The sequence below is a fragment of the Triturus cristatus genome, chromosome 11 (assembly GCF_964204655.1).
Source record: "Triturus cristatus chromosome 11, aTriCri1.1, whole genome shotgun sequence".
In the NCBI taxonomy this organism is placed as follows: domain Eukaryota; kingdom Metazoa; phylum Chordata; class Amphibia; order Caudata; family Salamandridae; genus Triturus; species Triturus cristatus.
In genome coordinates, this window is record NC_140594.1 from 82821635 (window position 1) to 82838081 (window position 16447).

The 16447-nt window shown below is 43.8% G+C and overlaps 1 protein-coding gene across 12 annotated transcripts in view; it reads left to right on the top strand.

The window, feature by feature from the left end:
• The window catches only part of DGCR2 (DiGeorge syndrome critical region gene 2), a 375101-nt gene that overhangs the window by 112532 nt on the left and 246122 nt on the right, over positions 1-16447 (top strand). For all 12 annotated transcript variants that reach the window (XM_085634829.1, XM_085634831.1, XM_085634837.1 and 9 more), the window contains one exon: positions 10040-10162. In XM_085634829.1, coding sequence (XP_085490955.1) covers positions 10040-10162 — 123 coding nt within the window. The remainder of the gene's footprint in view (positions 1-10039; positions 10163-16447) is intronic.

A 16447-nucleotide genomic window follows, 5' to 3' on the forward strand; every position in this document is an offset into this window, starting at 1 on the left:
GGTCTACAAGTTGCTATGAATTAACTGCATGCCTGACTGGGTCAAATTGATTTTTCTGTGCATCATCCAGAAACAATTCTTATGGCATTTAAATAGATAATTGTGCAGGTCGTTTGTCCAGAAGTCCTTCAATCTACTTGGCGTCGTATTCCTGTGCATGCGTTCTTGTATTCAGGCGAGCATTTCTAATAAATGCTTTACATGGGCACCACAACATGGTACGTAAGGGCCACCTGAACATGACCGTGTATGCGAACACAGTTAAGGAAAAAGCGCTGAGGATAAGGTTTATTGCTGCAGTAGAACCATGAGGTGGTGGGTGGGTAGGGTATACTATAGCGCTTGGTGGTTCCTAAGGTTATACAAAATGCCTATTTATTTCAATACAGTGGCTTCTTAATACAAGTGTACACGGAAATCAGATATTTTGGCACAAAGTTAGTGTGCTTAACACTTGTTGAACCAGTGTTCAGTGAAATGCTAGATGGTAGTCCGCAACCAACCACATTCTGCACAAAACAGAATTTCAACTGTGACATGTTTTATTTGTGGAATATTTGTTTTGTATCTTTCCGCACCACCCTGTGCTTACCTTATGCAACAGTGTTTTAAGTTGTACTGCTTTGTTGTGAATTGCTTAGCGCGAACTGTAAGTAAAATGATTTTTGTGTGTTAAGATAATCAACGTCTGCATGCATTTAAAATACCGATATCTTTCTTTTTAACAAGCAAATGAGAAGACCGCACCAAGTTGTTTGAAGATAGTCTCAATCAGAACATGAAGGTGTGACACCTTCAAATAGTTGGCTCAGGTTATCTAGTCTTGCTTTGGTTGCCAGTTCAGACCGATTTGTTTCTAGTCAAGTCTCAAATGAGAGGTTGACCAGAGAGAACCAGTAGCATTGGAGGGAAATGGAGTTCGGGACCTGGAGGTGAGAGTAGTTCTGGCCTTTAGAATTTATATCATGTCGTTTACAACCCCGGGATATCCAGTTGGTTGGAAGGGATTTTGTAGATATTAGTTAAGTAGGAGAGAACTACAATGGATGTAAAATCAGAGTAGGTGGGTAGCTACTGCTACCGCTGGCTGTCCTTTGACACCCTGGCACTTCCTGATCTCAGGAGATGAGAATCTACAGACAAGGACTACAGGCTTTACAAAAAATGGTTTTTACCTGCACTCCGGTACCAGTAAAAAGACCTATGTGTAATAGTCTCTGGGCAGTGCTGGACCTACAGGTAGTCCAAGAGCTGTCTGGTGCTCCTAAGAAACTGCCTACATGACTCCATGTACTAAAAAATCACTGAAACGTTCGAGAGCGCATCTGGCAGCATATTTGAGAAGCCATCTTTGGATTGATTCTAGAATGGGATTCAAATCCTTATTCACGCTCCTCAAAAGCTTGTTCCCTGGCATCCTTGAATATAATTAACTGCTTTCAAAGGCTTTGCCTTCATATGTGTGGGCATTTGTAGAGCACAAATTTAGTTTGAGAGCAGCAAAGCTCTGAACGGGGGCACAGCCCCAAGCAAGATGCAGTCATTGTAGGAAGGTCATGGTATATTTTCGGGCCAGGAATGTAATTTTTCTTGAAGAGGTTTGTCTTCAGCTTTTTTTCCGACTTTTAGGAAAGTCGGTATGGATCTGATGTGGTTAGGGGGGATGCTGCTCCAGATTCTGGGAGCATGAACGGAGAAAGCTGCCCCCCTCCCCCGCCTTGTTTTCTCTCTAGTCTGGTGATATCCAGGTACCTGGTCTTGCATTGTTCCCCTATATGTCGCTAGTTTGTTTGCCAGGTAAGCTAGGATCTCATTAAGGACTTTAAGTGATCTAGCGTCTCTTGAAGATGACCTGGGCTGGGAGGGAGAAGCCAGTGTAGGGCTTGTAATGTTGCAGTTATTTGGTCGAATTTGCGCTGTTGACTAGCCATGCACCTGTATCTGGAATATATCACATTCAAATCAAAGAAAACCAAACTCTAATAACCTGAAAGAAATAAGGCTAAGCCCAGAGGGGCTCAACTCAAACTCTGACCTAGAAAACCCTTCAAAAAAGATCTCATGCCTACTTATCACTGCCGCTCAGCAATGAAACATGCCGCTGACATTACCGACCTAATCATGAATCCAGAGTCTGACGTGGCTATTCTAACGGAAACATGGCTATCCGAAGCATCTTCCCCATGCCTAGACTTGATGGTACCACTAACTAAAACATTGTAAGACTAGATAGGCTACTCAAATCGGGAGGAGGAGTGGCCTGCATCCACAGCTCAAACCTCTCCAAAGTTATATCAGCCCCGATACTCATGTGAATACCTGGGGCTCTCAGCAAGATTCTCAGACAACCAAGTGTACAAAATACACGCATCCTATCCCCCCCCCTCCCCCTCCCCCCCTCCAGGCAAAACCTAATCTTCATAGCTCACCTAATGGAAATTATTACAACTGACTCAGATCCTCACTCCGACAATATTTCCCTAGGAGACTTCAATCTTCACTGGTACGACATCCAAGATAATCAGGTCAACAATCTCAAAGAATGCCTAGACGACCGCTCACTAATACAAGCCTGTGCACTATTAACACACTCCAAATGAGCCACTTTAGACTAGATCATTGCCAAAGAAATTACAATCCAAGCAATCTCAATCGTATCTTGTGACTGGTCCGATCACCACGTCATCACTTTACAAATACCAGCCAAAAATAAGAAAGCAATCTCGCAACCTATCAAACATTGGGTGAAAGACACCAGAGACCTGAACTCGGAGACTCTTACACTGCAATGCGAGAGAGCTCCATCCCCCTTCTGAACTAACGGTCGTTAGCGGGCTTACAGACCACGACAATCATACGATGTGTAAAATAATTGATGACATTGCACCCCTAAAACTTAAAAAGAATACAGATCAAAGATAAAAACCCATGGTTCAATGGATCACTTAATGAAGAAAGACGTAAGCTCAGAATAACAGAACGAATATGGAGACAAACTCCATCATCCCCCCTCCACTCAAAACAGCTAAGAATGACAAGAAAAACCTACAATAAAAGCGTACTTAAATCGCAAAAAGAATTTTTTAGAAATGAACTTGAAAACGTAAAGTACAGACCGAGGAAACTCTTCGATCTACTAAAAGAACAATCGAACAAATGAGCCAAATCCTCCATATTAACATCGAAATCCGATCAGAACTGTGAAGATTTTTCAACATTCTTTACTGAGAAAGCCAACTCATTGGAGGGAGAACTCGAGAATAACGTGGAAAAAGCATCAATCCTAAGGAGTGAACAAGGGAGGAACCCAACACTATCAACTCAAGCAATGCCTAAAAACAATGCCCATTGGTCAATCTTCAAACTATATGATCAACGTGACATCAACAAAATATTACTATCGCTGAAACCAAACAGTCACTGCAATGACCCTCTGCCATCAAAATGCTGGCCCTCATGCTACCTCAATTTTTTTTTTTTATATCTTTATTACATTTTATCTTTTCTGTTACATAAGTTTTCAAGCATCGATATATATCGCATTTGTAATAACATTATGACACTGTGCATATAAATCGAAGCATTTCCTTCTCACAGTTATGGTGTCATCCGTGTCCACAGTATAAAATTGCTCATGCAGTTATAAATCGGCCTGGGCACCCATGGCCCACATATTCGGTTATCTCCAATCGAAGGCCAGAGTGAAATTGTTTGGTGTGCCTCAGCGGACAGTATTGCGAGAAAACATCAATGCTTATAGGAGAATGTTGTTCATATTTGAAATCAACTCTTGAATTGCATCATATTACGCTTCATGAGCAAATCATTCAATATATATATAAATGCCGTATCTGTTCACTAGATATCTTCTTTTATTTTATTTCAACCACATCCTTTAACAACAAATAATAAGTCAAAACAAAGAGACCTCATGAGGGAATATGTATCCAGTGCCTAGTGTGCCATCATGGTGCAGTCATGACTAGGCTAGTGTGCAGGTAATGAACGTGGGCCGCCGCTCCTGCTTTCTATGCTGTTGCATGGTTGTTAAGGTAACGTGCATCCGTGTAGCATCTTTAAGGAATGCGAGGCCTGCGTCTAACCCAACAGCTGTAGTTGGGATAACATACGGATACAGCGCGTCTTGTACTTCCGGTTGACATGTCAGGTGCTAGGTTCCGCCTGCTGTGTGGGAGGAGCCCGCAGTGTGGCATTTAGAGCGTGTGAGTTCTGCGCATATCATCCCAGGTGTGTGCAATGGCATACTTTCGCAACCCTGCAGTTTCTTTCCTGTGCAGGGTGGTGCCCTCCGCCTGTGCCCATACTTCTAGGGATTTCACCCAATGTAATACCTCAGGTGGATCCTTGTGCTTCCATCTCCTAGTCGTTTCGCTGTTATGAGGCCTAGGTCACGAAATCTGGAGCTCTCTTTATTGGCCTTATTTCTTTTATAAAACCCCAGGATACAGACCTCCCACGTGGTAGGTACCTCTGTGTTAGTGCAGTTGGTAAGTGTTTCTGATATCGTGCGCCAATATCTAAAGAGCAGGGGGCAAGACCACAGCATATGTAATAGACCAGCACCTAGGAGACGGCATCTTGGGCATTTGGAAGTGTTGATGTTAAAATATTTATTAAATTTATCTGGTGAGAGATGCGCCCTGTGTAATATGTAAGTTTGTTTGAGTTTGAATCGTGAATTGCGTGGTATGTGTGGCACTGGCTAGAACCTGTTCCCACTCTTTATCAGTCAAGGGACGGCCTCCTTCAGTCTAATATGTGCGAAGTCTCTGCGGTGGCTTCAATACATGAATGAGCGGGGCCTGTGCCATCCAATGTAATACATGCAATCCTTCCCCATTACATGCAGGTACTGCAATAGTTGATGTGTCGGTGGCTCATTAGTCATGTCTCCCCATGCTAGTGTAAACATCCGCGTAATGGTTGCATATAGAAGGAATTGACCTACTGGTAATCCATTATCTACTGTTCGTGTCGCAAAAGGCAATAAGGTGCCGTCTGCGTACAAGTCTCCTAGTGTCTCCACTCCCGCTTCAATCCAGGGCATCAATGTCATGTCGGTGATAGGGTCCCTACCTCTGGGTGTCCCTATGAGTGGCAGCGTCGGGGCCTACGGGAGTGTGTCTTTTGAGAGGTGAAGGCTTCTCCTATAACATCTGTGAGCCAGCTCAACATGTATCTGTGTCGGACGGGGACTTTTCGCCAGCGGGTGAAACAATCCGCATATCTGGATCTGCGTCCAGACTGTTGTCTCGGTCGCCGTGTCTGCCAGATTCTTTCCGCTTAGCCACTTCGTGACCCACTGTAATTGTGCAGGTAAGTAATAGAGTTCCAGATGAGGAACTGCCAAACCTCCACTTTCCGAGGGTGCATACAGTTTCTGTAACGCAATCCTAGGCCGCCCCACATTCCAGATCAAGCGTCGGGTTGACCCCTCCAATTCCCTAAAAAGTCTCACTGGGACATATACCGGAAGGTTCGCAAAATAATACAATAGCCTGGGTAATAGTATCATTTTGGTTAAGGTGATACGGCTCATCACATTGAGCGCTAGTGTCTTCCAGAATTGCATCTGTGCTCTTATTGGGGCCCTCATGGTACCTCATGGTCATCCCCCTCTGGACTAAGATAATTAACGAAACGCTTGCCCAAGGATCATTGCCGGACTGCCTAAAAACAGGCCAGGTTACCCCTCTCCTAAAGAAACCCACAGAGAACCCATCGGATGCAAACCACTTTAATCCAGTAACCACCATGCCCCTACTTGCCAAAGTAATAGAAAATTGTGTCCATAATCAATTAAATCAACACATTGCTGAATTCGAATGACTAAATGTCTGCCAATCAGGGTTTAGACCAAGCCACAGTATGGAGACAGCAATCCTACACAAAGTAGATGACGCGCTACTAGCCCTCGACAGTAATGAAACCTGTCTCCTGATTCTTCTGGACCCATCATCGGCATTTGACACAGTCAACCACCCCAAATTATTAGATTGCCCGGAAAATAGGATGGTCTTATCGGATACTGTTCTGAAATGGTTCTACTGCTTTCTAGTGCACAGATCACAAAGATTCCTGGTGGACAAGCTATCGCCAGCGTCTCCAATCCAAATTGGAGTTCCACAAGGATCAACACTATCACCGTCACTATTTAAGCTATACATCGAACCATTAACTGAAGTACTATATAGGGCGAACATTTATTTTCACATGTATGCGGATGACACCCAGCTATATATGAAGATAGCATCGCCGGAAGAGATCAACACTATGAACCAAGCACTCAACGAAACAAGTGAAGGGCTAGCTGACAACCACCTTAAGCTAAACTCCCAAAAACCGAATTCCTTCTGATCTCCCATCCTAAAAGTTCAGCCAAGATCAGAGAATGGACCAAGATGATCACAGCACTAAACGGTACCCCAAAAATAGTGAACTCAACAAAATCACTGGGTATCACACTGGATAAAGATCTAAACATGCGAGCACACATCAACTCAATGGCAAAAAACAATTGTTTTCATCTGAACTACCTCAAAAAAATTAAGCTACTCGTAGAACCCGGAAATCTGAAAATGGCAGCACCGCCACTGGTCATATCAAGAATTGAATATGGATGTGCAACTCTATCCGGACTCCCTAAAATATCAACAGCTCCCCTAAAATACACCACATCACGCCACATCTGAAAGCGCTCAACTGGCTACCATACGAGGCAAGAATAGAGCTTAAAATTGCATGCATTGCCCACAAGGCAATACACCACAAAACTCAACACTACCTAGCCCATAAAATCACGCTGTCTGGAAGCACTAGACCCTCGAGGGGATCTGAGGATTTTCTATTGAAACCAGCATTCTTACGTAAGAAAAAACGTACGATAGAGCGTTCACGGCAGCTGCACCAAGGATTTGGAATTCTCTCCCACCGAATATCAGAAGAATCACCTATGCCCCACGATTTTAAAAAGGAAACTAAGTCCTTTCTGATGGGTAAATTTCTCCAATAAAGAACAATGGGTTAAATATAACAATACTATAACCAGCTTGGATATAGAAGAACCCAGGAATGATCTTATCTGAATTCAAAGTATGAGACCACAATCTTGAATATAATCTATTTGATGTATACTACTCACTATTTTTGTTTTAGGTACGGATGAATATATGACACTGTTATGGTGTATATACTGACATGTTATGAACGTAAAAAAATTGGATATCTTATATCGTAAGGTGGTTGAAATCTAAAGCGCTCTGACACACATACTCTGGGTCTGGTTCGCGCTACACTGAATAAATAAATATATTTCAGGGGTGCTAGGGTGGTATTGAGGAAACAGCTAAGCCAGTACGATGCCTCCTTCAAGATGGGAGAGGACCAAGGCTCCTATGTTTTGAAGTCTTCAAGGGGAAACTGATTCACGTTCATCTAGTCAGACAGTTGGAACCAAGCTGTCTAAGTTTTCTTTGCCTTGTGTTCCTTGAGTAAGAGGTCTGTCTCCAGGGTGAATCCCAGAGATACTGCATAGTCTGTCAGCTGAGGGATGAAGCCTGAAAGATTTAAGTTGGAGAGCCAGGCTTGAAGCTGGGGTTGGTTGGTGCTGTTGCAAATGGGAGGAATTTACTGTTTGCGGGGTTTAGCCCCAGGAGGTTAATTGACATCGAAGATTGGATGTTTGAGGCAGGATCTGGGGATATCAGGACATTTTAGATGAGTTTCGGTTTCCTCTACGTATTGATAGATCTTAATGCTGCTGTCTGCAAGAGTGAATCTAAAAAGTTCCCTGTGGAGTTTAAAGATAATGGGAGAAAGGCTGGACCCTTGGGGTACTCTGCAGGAGACTGGGAGTGCCTGTGATCATGTGGAACGTTTTTGCACAAGCTGGTGCCCATTTATGAGCTAGGATCTGAGCTTTTTCACGGTCGTGCATGAACATCCTGTGGGTGTTTTCAGGGAGTTAATCCGAGCTGGATGGCAGACTGTCAAAGGCTGCAGAGACGTTAAGCGGGACCAGGCAGCAGGGTCGTTACTCTTTTCATGGAGAAGGCGTTGTCAGCTATTTTAGGTGTTGCTGTCTCTGTGCCGCAGTGTGGTTTGAAGCCTAATTGATAGTCCTGTAGAAGATTATTCTTGCTGAGGTGCTCCTGTAGTCGTGTGGCTACTGTTTTCTCAATGATATTCTCTGTGAATAAGATGTCCTTAATAGTTCGGACGTTTGTGAGTTTGACTGTGGCCAGTGATGGTTTCTTTAGCAGGGGGAGGATCTGAATTGTCTAAAAAGCATCTGTGAATTTTCCTTCGCTAATGGTATGTTTATTTTCGTTAAACCCTCAAGTGTTCCATGTGGATGAGGTCCTTGCTGGGTGGATCAATTTTTGAGACTGTAGATTTGAATTCTTACAGTGGTGCAGTATATGTTTGGGAAATAATTGATATCTGTGGTTGCATGGAAGTGACCTAGAAAGTTGTTTTGCTCTTGGATTTTCCCAGGTAGATGTCTTTGATGGAGATGGAGATGAAGGTTATAAAGGTTATTTTTCCTCTTTTCTGTACTTGATGTGGAGATGCAGTATGTACGGGGATGGAAGAGTGTTCTGACCAGGGCTGTAGCTGTCCGATAGTGGGTATAAGGGGTTACTGATAGCATGTCGTCCTGTGTTTTACTTTGAGGGGGTAGGGGATTATTGATTCGTTTTTTCATTACGTTGTGGAGTTGTTGAGGGGGTGGCAGTCTTAGAGGGATAGCGAATGGGTGTTGTTGGATAGAGACAGCGGTGATGAGGGCTGAGATTTATAGGAAGTGCTTGTTTGGTTTATAGTGCAGATAAGTCAATTTTGGAAATTGAGAGGGGGGAGTGGCGGGAGAGGAGCTTGAAAGGCTTTGTGGGATAGAGTTAACAAGCATTCAGGGCCAGGACATCCTGTTTAATTGCAATTTGCTTCATGTTGTTTAGAATGTGCAGTCTGTGTGTTGCATTTTATAACGCCAGGGAAGATTGAGTCCAAGAGGTGTGAAGGAGGGTTTAACCCAGTTTCAACAATGAAAAATGTATCTACGTTGTGTTGGGTGTTAAGCTGTTTTCCTGGAGCAGGGATTCTAGTGGTATGTCCATAGAGGTCCAAACAGGCATGCCAATGTTTGTCCTCACCTTTGCATTCATGCCTGAGCGGTGGGACTCCCTCAAGAGTTGGCTAAAGTAGGGGAGGAGGCAGGTATTGACAAAGACCGGTGATGTCACTTCCTGTAGAGATGATGCTGGTTGAAAAAGTAATATTTTTCTTCAGGTAGGCTTACGAGCTTCTGTTTACTTCATTTGACATGCGTGCTTTTGGGTAGAGTTCCTCTATGATGATCAGCTTAGTAATCATACTCTTGAAGCCATTGACGTTTGATGTGAAACAATCTTCAGTAATTCCCTCAATGTGTTGATTTTTTACTATGCTTTGTCTGTACTCTACATTTCCCAGTTCCTTTCAACTGTCTGTTTATGTTCTTCTACAACCTGAGATAGTCCTGATCCCTGAAACATATGGTAAAAGTGCAGCTGAACCGATTAGCCAGTGTTCCTCTGTGTCCCTAGAAACTGGTTCTGTGGAGCTGACCTTTAGCCAGTGTAGTGATGAGCTCTTGTAATTCCTTGTTTTCTCTTGTTTGTGATTTGAAGATGTTCTCTACATTATTTATCTTTTTATGTTGATTGAATTTCTTTTGTATGCTTTAGACTATAATTGTTCTTTCATAAAAAATGTCTGCCTTTCCCTTATGTTTTGACTCCACTATATCAAGTTTAAGACAAACGCGTGTTGATGCTATGCTAAACAAAAATTCTCAATCTTCTATAAACACTCATAACTAATCAGTCTAAAATTGTAGCTACCGTACCATGCCTAAATTAAAATGTCTTTCCTTGTATAGGTGGCTTCTTCCTGTTAGCTAGACAACATCGGCATGTTTTTACTTAGTGATTTCTTATGCTATCTTGATGGTCATTTTCTACCTTCTTTCCTACAGAGCTGCGCTGCACTATAGGACAGTTTGCCTGTCACAGCGGCACCATTCAGTGCATCCCCTTACACTGGCAGTGTGATGGATGGCCTACCTGTGAAGATGGAAGTGATGAAGTCAACTGCCCAGGTACAAGCAGATTTTATATACCTGAGACAAGTCTAAGATTTTTGTAATGAGCACTTTGTTTGGGATTGTTTATCACCCTTTTTTTTTTAATAACCATTTTTAGGTCTCACCTGAGCCAGCGCATGCGTTGCTCTGCGAGACATTTAGTAGTGGCTTTGAAACGTCCTACCACATGCTTTGTGCTGGCATGGAGCGTGCGCTTACGCGCACATGCACGAGCAGAGGTGCCATCGCACTCGCACCACTCTCCTCCTTTTTTAGGTCGAGGACTACCGGTCTGCCGAAAGGCAGAACCGGAAGTCGGAGATTTAATGACTTGGAGAAGAGGGGCTTGAAGCCGCCCCTCTTCTCCCCTGTTCTCCATTGGCTGGCCTCGTAAATGCTGGCCAGCCACTGGAGAAGAGGTCAGTCACTCCAATTAGGCCCCGTCCTTTTCGGATCCGGGGGGCGTGTTTTTTGCGAGAAGTCTCAAGGAGGAGACAACAGCAAAACACGCCCCCGAATCCGAAAAGGACGCTGCGTTTGTGCTTGCCTCTCCCGCTTTCATCACATTGTTTGCAAAGTGGAAGTTTCAGAAATGTTGAAGATGTGGGCATGTAAATCGGCGATCGCTGCACTGTAAAATAATTGGCATCGAAAAGATTAGAAAAGTGCTACACGAATGTCAATACCAGATTAATTTCAACTATCTTGAAAACAATGTACGCACACAGAAGAAAAGCCCCCTCTTGTGTTCAAACATGGAATATCACACAGCTAACTGCAAAACCCACGCAGCTTTTCGTTCTGCACACTAACACAAGGGCACATGACATTTTACAAAACGTCTGCATTTCGCACTGGCCACATACAGTTCTCTGGAAATAACAAAGTGACACATGAGCAAACAAAGGGCCCCCCGGCGCCAACAGAATTAGCTTCCCTGTTAACCCTTTTGGACGTTGATGTTCGATATTTTACAAACATCCGGACCTTCGCAATGACCAAGCATCTTTGCACAGCCCAATAATTATTTAGAAGACCTTAAATTGCACTTTGCTGGAAGAAGGCACAGGTGCAACGAGTCAAACTTAATTGGCAAGGGCGCAGATCTGTTTTTGAACCCGCTCCTTGGAGCCCAAGAACTGTCCACGGACACAGACAGGGTACCTGGCACCAAGCACTGGCAGCTCCAAGCATCAGTGTCCTCCATACTGTGCAGCCACTCAAACACATCCTCTGATTTCCACTCTGCTGTTTCCCCGCAAAGCTGGGCACAGGATAACCCCGTCTCAACAGAGGGCATCAGACCAGCCAAAGCCGGAAGTAAATACTGTTTCCAAACCTCAGCTCTCCTCCGGGGACCCGCTCCGACGGCCAGCAACGGACGTCACCTGCACCCCAAAGCATCACTGGATGCGCCTGAGCAGGTGCACCCCCACCGTGCTGTGCCCGGGTGTACAGCGCCTGCATGGCGCGGGTCGCCTCTGGGCGCTCAGTCCATGAACTGACCCCAAGCACGGCCGGCCCCTCACAGCCTCGGCAGAGGGCTCCGGCCTGTCCCCTCTCCAGCTGACTTCTGCCAGATTTCTTTCTGCCTGAACGTGCTCACTTCCTCCTATTCAATTCCACGAGAGCTCCGCTGCGCCGCTTCCTGTTTCACTGTTTGTGGGGGGCGGGAGGGGAGGCAAAGAGGAACAGGGGGTGGGGGAGAAGGAAAGACGGCGGAAGGCGTGAATTAGGACACAGAAGTGCCCTGGGAAAATATGTGAGCAACATTGGAATTCAGTGTTTCCAAGCCGGTATGGCCGTTCTGCTCACTGGTGACTAGCTCTCAATGCGCCAAAGTAGCAATAAACAAGCATTTACAATGCAATGGTCTCGGCATTGGTAAAGTTAGAGCTATTGGCATTGCTCATGACATTATTTTTGTTTGTGTTTGTTTTTAAAACATTTAAAGAAACGGCATTGTCATGAGCAATGCCAATAGCTCTAACTTTAACAATGCCGAGACCGTTGCATTGTAAATGCTTGTTTTCTTTTAGCGCGTGCGCACACAGCTCCCGCTTCTCCCCCTCCACATATCTTGCGGCCGCGCGCGGCCAATGCTTGTTATTTAGAGCCGACTCGAAGGTATTAGAGTTCTTTACACAAGCACGTGTTACATTACACAAGGACACCTTAGTTTAAAAAAAAAAATCTATTTAGGCACGAATGATATGCTCAAAATCACAGGCTGTTGAGCCGGCGCCGAGACTCAACCCTGGTGTCCCAGTTCTAAAATCGGCAGCTCTGCCACTAATGCCACATCCTTTCCCCAGGCTAGCGAAAATGTATTACCGTAGGCCCTTAAACTGTAAGTATACTACCCAGGTGGGTTAATGCACACACTGCACACGGCTATTATATGAGTGATGCCAGTAAGGTTTCTCTGTGTTCCTTCACCTCTCTGCAATCTTTACATCTCTAACCTGTACACTGTCGTTTGATGAAGACTGATGTTGCCTGGGTATTAGCGGCATACCATGCGTGTTTCGGGTCTTCCTAATAGGACAATGAGTCATGTGTCCATCAGAGGATTCTTCTCTCTTTCAGTAAGAGTGCTTGTGGGGTACCCCAGGGCACTTCACCCCGCACCCTGCTGTTTATTGTAAACAGAAGTCCTCATTTTAACCTCCTGAGAGCCTCTAGTATCAGTTTTCACATCTATGTCAAGGATGCTCAAATGCACCTCAGTACTGGGCCCCTAAGCAGCCTGTGGATGGAAGTCTGCACCTGTGCAGCATCTCGGGTTTTGTCAGGTGGGGAGGATGAACCTTCATCTTCGCTTTAACTAATTGCGTTTTTTCTTGACTACTGCGCGTCATAATAAGGTACCTCAAACAACAGTGCTTTATACAAAGAGTATTGCTTGACTCTGGAGGCACAGTTATTTTTGTGTGACTTTAGCCTGTAATCCAGTGCATTGAGCCCAGCACGGAGATGATGGTCTCAAGTAGTTGACTTGTGGTTGAATTACTGTGTGGACTTAGCTTCGTTAAGAACAAAGCTGTCCCAATCACTAGTGGCAATTTTATATTTTTGTGAAGTTGGGCGGCTTGCAAAATAAGTATTGTCAAAGCCAATGTGTCTGGGTTTAATAAGCGAATGCATAGGCAGTTAGCAAATTAAATAGCACAACATGTGGGAGGGAGGGAGGGAGGGAGCTTGAGTGGACAAAGAAGGTAAAGTAGTCTCCCATGCAGATCAAGGGAAGTCCTAGAGTGGAGACTGGAGGAAACAACAAAACAGCCAATAGCATTAGGTGAGAGACAAATATTCCACTAGGCTCAGCCAAGATGTAATTGACAAACTCTAAAGCCAATGGCTGAGAGAGATTACCTGAAGAAAGCCAGTAGCTGAAAGGAGCACACCCAAAGCCCATGTTATGCGCATTGTTAGCAATAGATCTGTTTGTTGACAGCTGTCCTATAGTCACGTTGGTTGTTCTTCTGTTTAAGAACATACCTTTTAATGGAGAAGACATTTCAGTGACTTTTCTTTAGCACCAAAGATGACTGGTAGTTGTTGATTTCCCCCAGACACAGTATTCTTATAGTTGTGTTTTAAGGATTTGTTTCTCTACTTACCCCAGAAACCATATATAGTTATATTTTCTACTGTAACCTGTTTCTGCCCTCACCCCAGACCCAACAACTGTCAGCCTTAAGTCATCTTATTCACACAATCTAGTCCTACATGTGTGTCTCACCGATGTGGGATCTTAGGCTGCCTAAGGATAATCTTCCCTGCTGTTCCAATTATTATCATATGAGCTATTGGATGGAAAGAAAATTCACTTAGAGGAAGCCCAAAGAATTGGATAATCTAATTTCATATAAGGCACTACTTCAGTGTTTATTAGTGGTGATTTAGTTAAAACCATTACATGAAATAAGAGCGTACTGTTTAACTTGTGCACAATCAGTTAAAACGATAAGAACATTCTAGAACTAAGGTCACTTAAGTAAGGATGCTGATTTTTCATGTATAAAGTGTTCGTGCCTGAACTCATCCACAGTTAAGATTTGATCAGATGAGAAAATAAGAACTGTCTAAAACTTAGATCACGTAATTAAAAGGCTTGGTTGTTCAGATAATACACATTATAAAGTGCTAGTGCTTGGGTTCATCAAATAAGTAGACTCGATGCACTTTAAACTTGTTATTTGATTAATAAAAAACTGTGTGTATTTTTCATATGCTGTAATTGTGAGTCCGGCTATCAAAATTCAGTTTAGGGGCGGACTAGATTACATATCAGGAACCATGGTAAATGATTGGTTTCCACGCGTCACTAGCTGTTGCTATCTGTTCTCGGTTCTACTGCCTTCTATTCCAACTAGAGCATTTACATTTCTGATAGCTCTTATAGAACTTTTCTCTACAAATCTTTTTTTCTGTAGCTTATCTCTGGATGTCCTAGTCCCCCTGTCACAGACCCGTAGATGGCCAATTGGAATCACGTAAGATTCACTAGAAAGGAAACATACAGGACACCTTTGGTCCTTCCTCTCACTGTCTTGCCTAAATATCTGCGCTTCTCACACTTTTGCCAATCCTGCTTTCTCGCTTTCCTTCATTCACCCGCAATCACTCGTTAATGAAGCTGCTGCTATTTTTAACCTTTTCCTGAGCATCACATTCCAGAGGAGCTGTGATGAATACCTCTCTTGTTGTAAACAATTGCAGGTCCACAAGAGTAATTATGATGGAAATGCAATTTAAAACCCAATCTCGCAGGGTGTTCAGCCTCTTAATTGCAGAGCAGAAACCACCTAATTCATAGCTTAAAAATGATGAAGGGTAGGCTGTATTATGGCAGATGTTGCTATTTTCTCAATGGTGTATTCTGAAATTAAACCACAACAGCTGGGGTTAAGCTCTTAAATAAAAAAAATCTTTCATCAAGAGAATGCAAAAACAGGTAGTGGCAGATGTTGTGTTGAAACCATTGCAGCAGGCCCAGCACACATTATGATCAGCAGATTTTGCGTACTGTGCCACAAGAATGTTCATACGACGGGACTCCAGCAGAACTGACACCATTTCTGTGGACCTGGCAATGGAGCCCTCCGACTAGCTGAAGCTGCCTTGGTGGTCTGACTTTGATTTATGGAGCTACACATGACTCATAATAGGTTCTCTATTCCAAGAACTCTAAAGTTGCTCATCAGTTACTCCTAGCTTTCAGCAATACTCTTCATTCATCCAAAGACTTCCTGTGAAGTATTAACAACCTCTAGTTATTATTGTGCAATGTGTTGACACACCTTACTGAGCGAAGCCAACCACTCCCATCTCCCAGACAACACCAAGACATGCCAGACGACCTGCGATAATTCAGTCAAAGCATAAAGCAGCATCTTTCTCTTTCTGGTGCATAACTTGTAACGGGCTCTAATGTGCGCTTAAAAAATGGGTCATCCTACCCTGCATTGGTGTAGTAAGTAAAGCCATAAGTCTGCTTCATTAGGCCCCTCCTACTCGTGTAATGACTCCTGCCGCACTAATGGCAGCTATGCTCCTGACCAGTCGTTTAGTTGCAGACTGTGTACACACAGATCCGCTTGGACCATGCTCCGTGAGTGGGCCAGAACACTACCCATGGAGTCTGCAGCAGATGAGCAGTTGCAGAGGCTCATGATGAGTTTGAGGAGTCTAGCACTATTCACTGCAAAATGTGTTTTGCTCCTAAATAATGGGGCTGCTATATGTCATGCACTTTCCCGATGCACAATACTATAGCTTAGTTCTTGTCCAGATGAAATTGGGCATTGTTCGTTTTTGTATAATTATACGGAACTGTTGATGTTCTATATTTGCTCTACCAAGCTACTGCTCTGTGAAGGAGTCTACTGATAGACATTTACAGGTGTTTTTACCCTTAATAGAGTAATAGGTAACATGCTGTTGTTGCTCATGTTACACGTTTGATAGGTGGAGTAATGGTTATTTTAAATTTACTAACACTGCACAACTGTACACACTTCTTCATAGCCAATAATTATCTGGTCATTTTTGTTGTTGTTTGAAAACAAATACAAATTTCTGGGACAAAACCTCCCTTGTAAAAGGTGCAAAGGTTCCTGCCTATCAGTTTGAAAGCCTACCTCTGCACCCTTGACCAACTGGGCAGTTTGACTCAATCACATTTGGTGTATCCTGTCGTTCGAGGCATGTGGGCTGCTGAATTCATATCTGTGCATAGATCGCCGCCTAGTGTTGGGTCCGGATGTTTGCACGTTGTTGTCCTGGAAGAGTCTT